The sequence below is a fragment of the Saccoglossus kowalevskii genome, chromosome 1 (assembly GCF_978046115.1).
Source record: "Saccoglossus kowalevskii chromosome 1, keSacKowa6.1, whole genome shotgun sequence".
Taxonomy (NCBI): domain Eukaryota; kingdom Metazoa; phylum Hemichordata; class Enteropneusta; family Harrimaniidae; genus Saccoglossus; species Saccoglossus kowalevskii.
The window spans coordinates 29005331-29021203 of NC_140641.1; the positions used below are offsets into that span (position 1 = coordinate 29005331).

The 15873-nt window shown below is 34.4% G+C and overlaps 1 protein-coding gene across 1 annotated transcript; it reads left to right on the top strand.

Moving 5' to 3' along the window:
- The first annotated feature begins 190 nt into the window (after positions 1–190).
- Positions 191–14178, top strand: LOC100372375 (uncharacterized). The gene is made up of 11 exons (XM_085491077.1): positions 191–299; positions 5517–5668; positions 7946–8134; positions 8664–8779; positions 9132–9230; positions 9647–9712; positions 12048–12128; positions 12478–12585; positions 12856–12951; positions 13493–13600; positions 14038–14178. The coding sequence occupies exons 1-11, from the start codon at positions 280–282 to the stop codon at positions 14083–14085; spliced, it is 1083 nt and encodes a 360-aa protein (XP_085347203.1). The 5' UTR covers positions 191–279; the 3' UTR covers positions 14086–14178.
- The last annotated feature ends 1695 nt before the right edge of the window (positions 14179–15873 follow it).

Genomic DNA, 15873 nt, shown 5'->3' on the forward strand with positions numbered 1-15873 from the left:
ATCGTTTTTATTTCCTGTAACCTGTACCAACTATCCCCCTTGCCCCCAGTAAGTATACTCCTTCGTTCAACTACGGTAATCAAGGGCATGCTGCGATTTAAAAACAAAAGAATCGAAATTAAACAGTTATTCAAGTTGTTGAGGGAGTATCACGATGTAAGTTACGCTGGGGGCGCTTTTACATTTGTAACACCCTTTCCGCAAATGATGGTATATAAGGAGAGTACATGGGCATGGTTTTGTTGTTCTCTGATCATTTGTTAGGTAGTTTGATATATCATGGCAGCCGAAGCAGACAGGTAGGCTAGTAAATATTTAATGGAACCCAGAAAGAGACTCGTATTGGCTCGGAATGCACAATTACAGTCCCTTGATAGAAGGCGCCTGTGGCACCGGGCCATCGACGGGCATTCAGAATCTAATAGTAACACATAAACCTCAGGATCTCCACACACACGTTTTAATGACTACCACACGACGGACATATGTTGAACATCATCTTCTAAACAAATATGAAACTATCAGTGAATCGGTTACTCGATTCATAGCAGAATGACCGTGATCGCTTGTTTGTCGGGCGTGTATGACCCCTGTTGACCTTTGGCTATATATCCAAGTTAGAAATGTTTACGCTTGATAGGGTTGAAATAAAGTCTAGTACCTACTGCGGCAGAGCTCCAGAAGGAGTACCTACACTTTATGCAAATTTTTTTTTAAATTATGCTAATTTATTCATGACGTAGCAGTTTCTGTGCTCATGAATATTCATTAATTTGTGGGTCAATACATTTTAAAAGGGGCGATATATTATTTTTGGGGGAAGAGTTAGAAAGGGGGATTAGCAATCCTTAGGGGGGTCAATACAAAAGAAGGGACCCATTTGGAGAGCAGCCATGCTCCTCGTGTCTGTTGTTGCACGTGACCTACAGCTGTCAACTGTGTTCGTTCTTCGAACGACTTCCACTGGCTTCCATGTGGGGTAGTATTCTTGTGTTCTGTTTGACTTGAGTTTTTGAATCCGCTGTTTATGTTTTTAACGTCTTTCATGTCTTTTGTAGGAGTGTCCAATCCGTGATTCGAACTTGCGATCTTTGAGTTCCCAGCGCACTGTCTTGTCCTCTGTACCACGAGTGTCTTCACACAGGAGTTAGGATTTAAGTTCTATTCATAGGAGCACTGTCTTCACTAGCATTCAAAAATCTAACTAAACATACTGGATTCGAACCAGCGATCGCTCACATTGCTGACATAGTACAAATCAACTGAGCTATGTGGGTAGTCATGCAAATTAAATAATTTGTTGTCATATTTAGCTTTATTGCCAAATGGCGTTTGCGAGAAAAAGATGGGCAGGCAAGGGAATTGAACCCAGGTCCTCCTGATCACTATGCAGAGAACTGACCCACAAGACCACATTGGATTGACTGGATGTGTTTGCATTTGATAAGACTATATAGTGTGTATATATATAGAAATACAACATATTTCTATTATTGAGTTACAATTGTCCAAAAAATTGCCAATTTTGTGTTTTTACTTGTGTAAACTACATGCATGCCATAACCCGTTAGTGTACATCTTGCCAATTGGGTGTTTTCCATTTGCGTTGCCCATACCTGACCCGACCCTAACCCTAATGTCAAGACACATTCTTGTTAATAATTCCGTTGCCCATACCTGACCCGACCCTAACCCTAATGCCAAGACACGTTCTTGTTTATAATTGCTCAATAATGATACTCTGTTGTGCACTGTCTGCGGGTAAGTTGCATTGATGGCAACTGATTAAACAAGTCGCATTTAAGTAATTTCCACTATTAACAAGTGGTTAAATTGTGACAATAAATGTGTGGACAAATATTTGAGATTAATTTTGGTGTAGACAACTCTTGTTTAATTATTTTACACCATTACAAGTTGTTAAATTGAGAGAATAAATGTCTCAACAAATATTAAATACTTAGTTTGATGTAAACAACTCACGTTTGATTAATTCCCACAATTACAGGTTGTTAAATTGAAAGAATAAATGTGCGGACAAATATTTTAGACTTATTTTTGTGTAGACATCTCTCGTTTGATTAATTCCCACAATTACATGTTGTTAAATTGAGAAAATAAATGTGCAGACAAATATTTTAGACTTATTTTGGTGTAGACAGCTCTCGTTTAATTATTTTACACCATTCCAAGTTGTTAAATTGAGAGAATAAATGTATGGACAAATATTTTAGACTTATTTTGGTGTAGACAGCTCTCGTTTAATTATTTTACACCATTACAAGTTGTTAAATTGAGAGAATAAGTGTGCGGACAAATATTTTAGACTTATTTTGGTGTAGACAGCTCTCGTTTGATTAATTCCCACAATTACAAGTTGTTAAATTGAGAGAATAAATGTGCGGACAAATATTTTAGACTTATTTTGGTGTAGACAGCTCTCGTTTAATTATTTTACACCATTACAAGTTGTTAAATTGAGAGAATAAATGTGCGGACAAATATTTTAGACTTATTTTGGTGTAGACAACTCTCGTTTAATTATTTTACACCATTACAAGTTGTTAAATTGAGAGAATAAATGTATGGACAAGTATTTGAAACTTATTTTGGTGTAGACAACTCTCATTTGATTAATTCCAACATTTACAAGTTCTTAAATTGACAGAATGAATGTATGGACAAATATTGACCATTATATTTGTGAGTAAATACCTGTTGTTTAATTAATTTCCACCTCTACAAGGTTGAGAGAATAAATGTGTCGACAAATATTTGATACTTATTTAGGTGTAAGAACTCGTGTTTGACCAACTTCCACCATTGCAAGTTGTTAAAATAATGAAATAAATATACTGGTATCATTGGATATTTGATTTAATTGTGAAACTTTCTAACAAAATGTTAACTGCTGGCTTCGAACCCTCAATCAACAATTCCGCAGACACAGTATAAATTCAACAGCACCACAGAAGATATTCGTCTGTTGCCTGAATTGTTTTCGTAATATAGGGAACGCCATCGACACTTTAACAAAACTTACCTTGACTTGGGTCTTGTTTATCTCTTGTCACAATCTGGAAACTGTTGAACAAATTGCGCGTCGTCCAGTTTAAGACGTTAGTTATTTTATTATTTATTCATTCAGTTTTGTATGGTGGAGTTTTGTGAGGTTTATTATTTTTTTGCGACGTTCTTTGTTTACTTGTTTACGGTTTGAGAGATTTCAGTTTATTTGATTTACGTTTTTACGGTAGCTCTGAGCGGGACTCGAACCCACTGTCTTTTCAAGCTAATTTTGTTTTATTTTGATGGCACGCTTGTGTACCACGCCACGACGTTGGTCGTTAAGTGGTGTTCATTTTTCTAACTACTCCAGTGTTCCGATGAGTTGAACGGAAAAGCCAAAACGATTGCTGGTTTCTGATTGCTTCGGTTCTGGTGAGTGTGTATCTAGTGTGATTCGAACCCATGTCGTTTGTATTGGGCGTTTTTTTATTTCCCATGTTAGCTACGCCGTAATATGCAACCACTTCCCCGTTTTATTGTGATTTTGAGTGTTTAATGATGTCTTCCTCACGCGTCACGCCATGACCCAGTTTCAACCACACGGCCATTTTGCAACACAGTTCGTGACCCTCGGCGTCACCCGACTGACTATATGAGCGTTCTCTTCAACTGTTAAGCTAGTAGGATTTATTACCGTTATTATCATTATATTGTCACGTGATTTGTTTTACCTTATGTGTAATGTCTTAAGTATTTTTATTGTAATTTGTATATACCAATTCGTATATACCGAGGAAACGACCCCGATTGAAGGTCATGTATTTTATGACGTCACCAATTCGTGTGTAGGTACTGCTTCTAGATCTGTGCCCCTACTGCTGACCATCGGGTTATGCTTTGCAAAATAGTTGTAAGGTTTGATGGTTATGCCATCACATAACATCAAATGACAAAGATGACATTTCTGTTTTTATATAGTGTGTAAATATTAAGATTCAGAATCGAATAAACATAAATGTAGTGGCTTCATACCGTTTTTTTTTTTTTAATACCGTTTAATAAGAACACCATATACAATGTGTTGATGTGATATATATATATATAAGGTCAACAAGGGCCATTCTGGTTTGCATTTTGGCTGTTTTGAACTTGAAGGGGGTAGGGATCTGAAATTGCTAGTCGTACACTCCCTACCACTTTTCCAGGTAAGGCCCCCTAGCTTCGTCTGGTTAATAACCAACAAACTAACAAACACCATCTCTTCAAATATCTTGGTTTGGTTGTCTATGGGAGCTTATAAACCTTACTCAGGCCATAAATCAAAGTTGGGCAAACATCTCAAAAGAAAGAAGCAATACAATTATAGCATAAAAACCTGGCCAAAAATAAACTCCTATGTTTATTTTCTGCAGGGTTTCTATATCCTACACTTATTTTATCTTAAAGTTACTCATGTAAGATTTGAAACCACACAGATTGAATTGTCTTGCTTACAACTCAAACTACTAGAACAGACAGACAGACAGTGTAAAGACGTGGTGGCTAGTGTTGACAATGTCTGTTTTCGAGAGTTTGTAAAAGCTCACAAAGATTTAAAAGTTAGCATCATATGAGATGAATATTTAGCTTCTCTTCCTTTCATTTATGCGCTAGCCACCACTTCTTTACACTGTCATAAAATCCAAGTACATGTATAAGAATAGGACGTCCTGCTAGCCCGTTCGCTTCGAAAATTGGAATTGAGATTTCAGTTTCGTATAATGGTGGCTAAAACTCTCTAGAAATGAAATTGAACCTGAACCTCACTGATCGCGGCATATTACACAGCATAACTTGGTGATTTTGTTGAGAAAACGAGTAAAATACTTACCGTCGCTAACGCTGCTTTTGGAGGCCGCCATGTTGTGTATGCCCTCAACATCAAAATATGTTCAAAACTTGAGTTCTCGATGTCAAAACTAGCGGATTTCATTCCTGCAGCTAAGCTTTTCCTGACCAAGCTATGCTGCACGGTGTCAAAGCTGTGATTTTCATTAAAAAGCTACACTTTCATTGGTACCCCTGACATTGCTAGTCTGTTCTATTGTAGTCTGAGCTTACAAGTTGTTGGAGTGAGCACTTCCATTGTTATATTTTACATATTTTTTTTAATACAAAGAAAATCTATTGTGTGCTTTATATATTGAGTCACAACTAATGTGTGTTAAATATTTTTACTTATAATAAATATTTTTTGTCTAAAGGCTAGAACAGCATACATTTTATTTATCAGAACAATCTGTATTATTCTATCTTTAAGTATGCTAAAACTCACAAATCAATCTACTTACATCAGTTAGGTTCAAGTCCAAATAATTCTATTGTACCTAGCTGCACGCTGAATTCAAATTTTTCACTATTGGCATTCATATATTTGACATATGTTGTATATGTGCTCTATTTTGAACATTAATATTGAATACATAATGTACTTAAAAAAGTTAAATCATGTTTTCTCTTGTGTATAGTTACAGATATGTTGATTTGAATGAAGCCAGGTCATTTATAGAAAGATGCATGCAATCTGTTGGTACAAAACCTAGACATGCTGCTGCATTGGCCGAAGTATTGGTAAAAGCTGACTATAGAGGGCACTATAGTCATGGAATAAACAGATTAGGTATGTGTATATTTTAGGGTAAAAATCAGTGATTACAAAAACATTACATGCCATACAACATCTAAACACAATCACTTGTGATGTTTCATGGGCGCAAAAGAAAATGTCTAATGTTGAAACTTCAAAAATAATGAATTTTACTTTCATAATGGGCCATTCCAGTTTATATCTGCACCCCCCCCCCCCCCCCCCCCCTGTTGATGAGTTTGTGTGTTTACTTCATACAGGGTATAATTTCCATGGGTGTATAAGTCATACAAAGTTTTATTTCCAAATCACAATTCACCATACAGTAATGGAAATCCAAAACTATAGTTCCTACTTATGGTGTTGATGAGTTCTTTTGTGACACCATACAGAGTAGGATTTCCAAATATAACTCTCATCATATGCTAATTTACCAAGTTCAAAATTTTATATCTGAGAATGGAAATCCAAACTAGTCCTGATTCACAGTGTTGATGAGCTCATTCGCCCCACCATCATTATCCAATTTCAGTAATAACTATTTCATACTGGCCCAATACAGTCAGAATTCCAAGTTTTTTTAGTCATACAGTGTTGGAAATCCAACCTCATCAACTGGTATGTGGTGAGATAAACTAGGCCATATTTTATTTAGTAGCCATAACTGCCTGGATTTCCAGAATTTTTTTTTCCATACTCGTCTGGATTTCCAGATTCTCTTTCTCCATATACAGTTGGAATTCCGGGGTATTTTCCCCATCATACAGTGCTGGAAATCTGACCTCTTCAACAAGGGTGTGCAGATATAAACTGGAATGGCCCAATGCATTATGGACTGTCTATAGTACAACACTGTATTCTGATTGGTTAATCAAATTTTTCAGGTCAAAGGTCACCATAGTAGGTTAATTTGTGATCAAAAAAACATGTGTTCTGAACCTTTTGTTCACGATAACACAATCTGGAAGGTTCTATGTATTTCATAGCAAACTGAAGAAATAACTTTTTTGTATCAAACTATGGCTGAATATTAAGCAATGTTAGAACCTTTGAAGAAGTAAGTAACTTTGTGCATCTATAGTAGTAGATGATCGTTTTCAAGAGGTATGGGTGTCTATAAAACCATGTATCTTCAGTTCTAGGTTTTTTTGTTTTCATTAATTAAAGCCTAAATTAGGGATCAACCATTGATCTAAGAAGAAAAATCTGCAGTGGAAAAAAATTTGGTGATCAAAAACAGCTCAATTCTGCCAATACCAGTAAATTATGAAAAACTGTTATTTTATGGTGATTAGACTTTTAGAGTAGGCAAAATATTACAGTTTTTACAGTAGTTTAAATTAAATTACAGTATGCCTTCTATAGTTAAAATGATTGACAGCCGTCAATTTTGTCAAATTCTTTGGAAGTTACTATTGTAGCAAGTAGCCTGTCATCCTTTAAATAATACTGCTTTTAAACATAAGTGGATTTAATGACTGCATCCTCAATAATAGCAACCGTCGTCACAAAACATACACTAAGTGGCTGTCAAAGTCTACTCATAATGTTTGAAAACATTGTCATAATTAACTTGCGTGACAATGTTCATTGATTTGTTTAATATAACCATGGAGCTATGGTAAAGTACCATATTCTGTGAAATTTTACCAAATATAATTTCAAACAGTTCCATATAACACTGTGTCGTATAGGTGCATCGACAATATACCACAGTATTTGCTTTAAGAAGTAGGTCTCAAACATGAATAATGTACGTAGGAGTAAATCCTGCTGTAAAATGAATATTATTTTGTGCAATGGGCGTAGAACATATGAAGAAAACCTTTTGCAACTTTTTGGTGTTTTGGGTTCAATGGAAATGCAGGAGAAATGTAATTGGGGTTAATGACTGAAATATACACACTATTTTTTTTTAATTTCCCTTGACTTCATCGTATCATTTACTTGACCATCTTTTGTGTATTCCTGTATCAGTCAGGTGCTCTTTAGGATATCATTTGTTTTATTCTGGATCTCATGTTTTATTCTCATGATTTTATCATTATTCAAATCATTTCATTTTTGTGTTCACTTGAAGTAATATAGTTTATTTTATAAGTAAGCTATCGGAATAATAGATACATTGAAATTGGATCAAAATGTTTAAAATGTCTCAATATGTGTGATAGATTGAAATTCACAGTAGTTCCACACAAAAAATGGATAACCCATATATTAATGACATAACAAGTTGTTTCTAAAAATATCCCTCCAAATTAATTGTTTTCTCTTTCTGATTACTATTCAGTCGTGTATTTCTATTTCCAGAAATGTACGTGGATGACATCAAAAAGAAAACCACTGTGAGTGATACAGAGCCCTCTATAGTCAAAGAGAATGTAGCAACAGGTTACGTAGATGGTTGTAATTTGCTGGGACCTGTGGTTGGTAAATTCTGTATGGAGTTAGCCATTAAGAAAGCTAAAGAAGCTGGTATTGGATGGGTTGTAGCAAAAGGTAGGTGTTTAGGGTGCATAGATGTTAAAAATATTACATTTCATGCTTGCAAATTAAAATTTATATTTATTAATAAATAAATAATTAAAGAAATAAAGAAAGAAAGAAAGAAAGAAAGAAAGAAAGAAAGAAAGAAAGAAAGAAAGAAAGACCTTTTCAAAGTGGCATTTAATGTGAATGTTAAAAACAATCCTCAAATTGCTCTACCTGAAGTTCCTGCAATTGTGTATCTTGATTGAGTGCTAAGTTTGGTGTTTGACCACTTTTTTTTTGCAAAACATAGTTTAATGACTATGACCTTTTTTATCTGGATTTTGTGAGCTTCAGCAAAAATACATTATTGTAAACATGAAGTAATTCAGGCAATATTTTGTAGTGGTAACCAACTACATTAAAAGGATCCTCCGGATTTTTTGTCTATACCAATATGTATGACCAGACCCAATATTTTTGTCACTCCCTGCTCTATTTCTAATAATCAATAATTTACATAAATTTAAATTTTCATCATGACTTTTCTCCAAATTAGGCAGTAATCACTATAGTATTGCTGGATATTACAGTCTAATGGCTGTAGAGAATGGTCTAATTGGTATGTCTTTTACTAATACATCACCACTAGTTGTACCTACCAGGGCAAGAAAGGTTAGTAAACATCACCGATTATAAATGAATGCTAGCTGAAATGAAGGTGTTATGGAACCCCAAACTATACACTGTAATAATGTTTCAATGGTGAATTGATGAATATATAAAATAAAAGTGAAGTTTATTTAGAATACCATATTTGCTTTAGTTAGTAATAACTTATAAATTACAGGTGTTTTATGTTGAAAATAACTCAATATTTCAATGATTTGGTATATTAAAATGTTTTTGGTTTATTGGAGATACACTTCTACAAAATACACAGATTCTCACCCATTGATACTGTTTATATCTTTATATATCTATATTAGAGCATAAATGTAATAACATGTCATTATATTTTCTGCAGTGTGTGTTGGGTACTAACCCTATAACTTGTGCAGCTCCAGCCAAGGATGGGGATAGTTTTGTACTGGATATGGCAACCTCTGCAGTAGCTTTAGGAAAGGTAACTTTAAATTAGATTTTAACTTCATAGTTAATATGCAGATAGTTGTTTCAATTTTGATTGGATCATCTGATTTTAATTTCATGAATGGCAAATCATTTCACATATTCCTGTTATCACTCTCGAAGTAACGAGATCTGAGTGAAAACTGAAATGCAATAATTTGTTGGTAATTGATAAAAATGTGGAATTAGTTTTCTCTGTATTAATTTACTGTTTTTTAATTGTAATATGTGAATATGTAAATAGCAATTATTTTTTTGTAAAACTAGATCAGTGGGTACCCAATCTTGCCTTCACTCTCTATAAGTGTGACCATCATTATTATTGATTATTGATGACAATTTAAATTGTTGACTGTATTTTTGCTCTAACATACACTGGTAAATGTTATAATGCATCTTTTTCTGATTCAGATAGAAATCCAAAACAGGAAGGAACTACCAGTTCCACATGGATGGGGTGTGGATTCCAAAGGCAAGGTGAGTATTACTCAGTTCCATCAATGTTAGATAGCGCCCTCTAGTATGTATTCAACCCATCAATATGTTACTGGTAGGGCACATGCGTATGGAACTGCTGTTTTGCAAGATGGCTATCAAATTTGCTTCCTAATTAGCAAACTAGCTAACTAATTTTTAATGGTTTCGGTGTTGTTCGAACATTATCTGAGAGGCGCAAGAACACGCATAAATAAACATAATAAATGCATATTGTGAGTGTACACAATCCACGTAGTAAGTCACATAATAAACTATTTATTTAAAATGGAAAGGATTTATATGTCAAGTTGTAGTAAAAATACATAAATCTGTGCTCTTTGTGAAAATGGAACAAATCAACAATCTGAATGCGGGTTGAGGAATCCCTGAAATTCATAATATAAACTTCTATTCAGTAGTTCTAGGCAGGCTTCTAGTTCAAAACAAATCACTGAAAATGGACTGGTGTACAGAATAGGGGTGCACGGCGGCATTATGGTCTTGTCTGTACACCAATGCTACTGTGTGTACTGACAGACAAAGAACTATCAAGACCCAAAACGCCACAGACCCATAGCTATATGAAACGTAGCATGCCTCTTTTTTTTATATTTCACTATAAACTGAATCATGACTAATAATTTCATAACTTCATCCTAGAGTTTGTTCATGTTTCATGCTTGACAGAGAGTCTAGACTTGGGCATACTATTTATAGCATAGGGTTAAAAGGTGCAACTGTATATATACAGTATATGAGAATTACTTTTCTTTGGACTTACTGCTAAAGTAAATAATAACTGTTGACTTGGCCAGAATTTCTGTACATTTTTCTTCTGTTTATAGTTAATATAAAAAATAAAGCGATATTTTTGCAAGCCTAAGGTGAGGAGTGGCATGAAATCCTACATTTAAATGGGACACCCCAAGTTGTTCAGATTAACATCTCAGTCTGTATTTTCATAGCCATGGCGGTTTTGCACATTAGGTAGCAAATTTAATAGCCATCTTTCATAACTGCAGTTCCATGCATGTGTGCCCCATAAGTCACAGTCTGTGGTTTCCAAACATTAAATTGTATATATTAATTGGTGTTGTATTACATGTCGCACTTCTGCCTGAATTGTGTATACCATATTTGCTCTATCAGATGCTCATTGCATTTATTAGTCCCCGTTTGAACCAAGTTCCCCGTGTTCCTAGTACTTTATTTTGGATCATAGGCACATGTAGTGGTTTACTGATTCAATCTAAGATGGCTGATTGGCAGTCATTTTGTTTTTTGAAAATGTGGTATTTATGCATGCTTAGTCAGTTTTTGTTCAAATTTGGTACATATATTATATATGTTAGGATATATGTCTATGACAATTTTTTTTTTGACCGGATCAAAGATGGACAAGTGACAGCCATTTTGTTTTTCTAAAATGTGGTATCTTATGCATGCTTTGTCAGTTTTTGTTCAAATTTTGATATATACCAGTACATTGTACATTTTAGATTAAATGTCCATGGCAATTTGTATTAAAGTTGGATCAAAGATGGCCAACTGGTGGCCATCTTGCTTTTTTACCATAGTACTATTATCTCCAAAGCTTAGGGATCATTTTTTTTCATATTTGGCATATACATCATATATATATATATATATATATGAATACATGTCCAAGTCAGTTTGTTTCAAAATCAGATCAAAGTTGGCTGACTGGCATCCATCTTGTTTTTTGGAAAATGTTGGACATGATTGTCAATTTTCGTCAAATTAGATACAAACATTATACATGTTGAGATAGATGTTCATGATGATTTGTTTCATGTTCAAATCCAAAATGAACAACTGGCAGCCATCTTATTTTTTTCAAAATGTGTTGTTTTTCTCTTCAAATTATAAATGTTAGGATCCATGTCCATGACAATAGTTTTATAATCAGATCAAAGATGGTTGACTGTCTGCAATCATGCTATTTGACTACTATAATTGGACAAAAGCAATTCAGTTTTGATACCAAAAATGCATAAATAGCATATCTTGTTAAATTTCTGATCATATATTTCGATTTTGGAAGAGTAATTTTATTTCTGTTGATACTAGACCAGCCAATTATTCACTTTCAATTACTAACTATGCTTTTGGTTCATATTACTTCATTTTTGGCATGAATAACATTCCCCCTAATTCCATCGGGGACTATTTCATTAACAATAACTTGTTTTATTCAAGATCATTATCATCAAGTATAATTATTTTGATCTTAAACATACTTCTGTCATCCTTGTAAATGTACATTCTTCTAAAATCTAACTAAACACTGGATGCGATTGGTGTTTAACTGCAGGTGGCTACAGATCCCAAAGCTATCCTAGATGGAGGTGGTCAATTACCACTTGGGGGTACAGAGGAAACGTCTGGATACAAGGTATGTACATAAGGGTACTTTGATGGGTGATTTCATTGAGTGTAGGGTGGAATACAAGGTACCTACACGAAGACACTCTTGATACTCACATGCAAAACACCTTTGCTCCTTTTTTGTCTGTGGGATAGTGTGGCTGGCGAATATGAGCTATGCCTGTTTGGCTTTAAAATTTATCAACTGTGCTATAATATATAATATATATCTATACATATTTTTAGGATCTAAGTTAATGCTTTGATATTAAAGTGGTCAAAGTAGTAACTGTTATATATTCCTTTGAATTTAGGTGATCCATTAATTTATTCAATAAATAAGTGTGAGGTCACATGTTTTTACATGGTTTTATTAGGGATATGGTCTTGGTATGATGGTTGAAATGTTTTGTGGTATTATGGGAAATGCAGAATTTGGTCCAAATATTAGAAAATGGAGAGACGCTGATAGAATTGCCAATTTAGTAAGTAATATTTAATTAATATTGGTAAATATATTGCATGTCAACATTTATTTTCAATTTCTTAATGCTTAATTGTATCCTATAGTTTTGAGATAAGCATTTAATTGTTTACTTTGAAGTATTTGTTGAAGATTGGTGTTCAAATTTCATGTATACAAACATTTATTAGTTCATGAAATATGCAAGAAGTACAAATATAATCGCATGATTGCATCACACATGATTGAACCTATGCTATTGACATAAGCTTGTTCTATGTATATTCCACAGGGTCAGTGTTTTGTTGCCATTGATCCAGAATCGTTTGCACCAGGCTTTACAGATAGAATGCAATCGTTAATTGATATTTGTAGAGGACAACAACCGGTAAGTTTTTGCATGTCTAATTAGAGCAGATACTGTAACACAAATGTCATTGATCTAAAAAAATTGCAGCTTGTTTATCTCTTATTAGTACTTGTTTGAATAAAGTTTGAAACGGAGACTTATATTTCGGTCTCTGTCCATCCGCCTGTCCATCCATTCGTCTGGATTCATTTTTCAGAGTCCTGGCAAATTTGGGACATACATTATACATATTAGGTTTCAGTCATGTCATTGACGAAATACTTTCGCAATCTGATCAAAGATGGCAGACTGGCATCTATTTTGTTTTTTGAAAATGTGATATCTTATAATGCATGCTTTGTCAGTTTCACACACACACACACACACACACACACCATAAATTACAATTTTTGAAGAGTCATTTAATACATCTAAATTCTTTTGATACTAGACCAGCCAATTATTCACTAATTAAAATTATTGAATATGCTTTTTGTCCATATTACTTTATTTTTGGCATGAATAACATTCCTCCTAATTCCAACAAGGACTAGGTCATCAACAATGACTTGTTTTATAGGCAGAAGGTGAAAGTGAAGTACTTGTTGCAGGAGATCCAGAAAGGAAACATATGAAGAAAGTTGATCATGAAGGACTAAAATACCATAGAAATCTTATTGATGCATTGGTAAGTATGTGAATTAAGCAAGACGCTTTTCAAAAACTGATGTAAAAATGTCTAGTTACTAAATTACTGGATGTAATTAAAACTAATATTTAAATATATTATGGTTCATTTTTTTTTCTCAGATAGAAGGATTATTGTTTGTAAGGACAATTAACACAATTATACAGTCTCCCAACAGTACACAGGGAAATGGCACAATTAACAAACTTACGCAACACCAAAAAACAAACAAATATTGGACCTCCATGGTGGAGGTAATATATGTACTTGACGAACCAAATAATTATGTCAACTATTATCAGTATAGCAGAGAAATGTTACCATTACCATGAGTATAGAATTTTAGTAATATGTTGACATTTATCAAACATTAGGATTAGGATCAAATACTCTACTACTGTTTTAATGCACAATTCATACATTTTGTTCATTTTTAGGAAAAACTGGCAGAAGAACTTAAAGTTGACAAAATGAAGATAAAATAATCTTCTAAAGACCAAAAGCCACTTTCCTTTATTCGCAAACATGTAGAGAATCTGTGATAATCTTTGAATAAGACCATGCAATACAAATGTAAATACATTTTGTTTGTCATTGTTTACAAACAAGCATCTACCCATGAGCTTTTGCGTTTTTAGCGTGTGTTATCGTCGCTTGGGACTCAATTCCCGTGTGTGTGCAGGTGACGACACTCTCGCTTTAAGACCCATTCGACAAACATTCCTTGTTGCTTTATTTTTGTCTGGATATTTCAAAAAAGAATTCTGATTTCACTGACCATATTGGTGTATAGTTGTACTCACTAGACTACAATCAGTCTTGCTGATGGTAGTTGTAACGAGTTATTCTGGCAATAACAGTAACACACTTTTCTTTTTGGTTAGTTTCTGGGCGAAATATACTATCAAGTGTGGAGTGAATTCAGTATTGTTTGATGGTTAGTGAATGTCTAACAAGCATATCTGTCTGGATAAATTCATTCTAAACTATTGATACACCAAGTTTCAATCCACTTCTCAAACTGTTAGGATATAAAATATTACAAGCTATAATGTTAATTGGTACGCAGATTAATTATCTAATTATTAATATTATGCACAAGATGATAACATATATTCTTCCATGCAAACAGCAATTTGATGTAAATAAACAATCTGTTGTATACGCCACTTGGGACTCAAGTTTCAAGGACACGCTCGCGACAACCCCTCCACTTTATTATGACGAGCACAAAGAGAACTTTCAAAAATTTAAAGGGGACTGTGTCATTTTCAATGACTTTTTAGTCCCCGTTCGGACGTAGTCCGAAAACGGGGACTTATGTTTTGCCCTGTGTGCGTGCGTGCGTGCGTTCGTCCGTGATCACCTGTATCTCGAACATGCATGGACCGATTAAGTTCAAACTTCACTCATACATCACACATTATATGGGACATATGCACATGCATTTTTTTCATGATCCGATTAACGATAGCCGAATAGCGGCCATTTTAAGGCCGAAAATGCATCAAAATTGCACATTTTCACTATTACGGACCCGGATCTCAGTTATGCATGGACGGATTTTGTTTAAATTTGGTACATACATTAAACATAATAGGACCTTGATGCACGTCATTTTTTTTCCGGATCAAGTTCGAAATGACCGACTGGCAGCCATTTTGTTTTAAAAAATTCAGTTCTTGATCCGTATCTGAGACATGCCTGGATTGATCGAGTTCAAACTTCACACACACACAAGGTACATCATGTCACAAATATGTATGTGCATTTGTTTCATGATCTCATTAACGATAGCCAAATTGCATTGTAATTGCACATTTTCACCATTCCGGACCCGAATCTCAGTTATGCATGGACAGATTTTGTTCAAATTTGGTACATACATTAAACATAATAGGACCTTGATGCACGTCATTTTGTTTCCGAATCTAGTTCGAAATGGCCGACTGGCGGCTATTTTGTTTTAAAGAATTCAGTTCTGGATCCGTAGCCGAGACATGTCTGGATTGATCAAGTTCAAACTTCACACACACATGGTACACCATGTCACAAATAGATATGTACATTTGTTACATGATCCGCTGAATGATGGCCATTTTAAGGTCGAAAATGCATCAAAATCACGTATTTTCACAATTCCGGAACCGGATCTCAGTCATGCATGGATGGATTTTGTTCAGATTTAGTACAATGTGTTGTACATATGCAGGTGCATTTCGGATCAGACCACTGAAAGTGGTCTGAGATTTCGGTCATGATCTGCTTTGAAT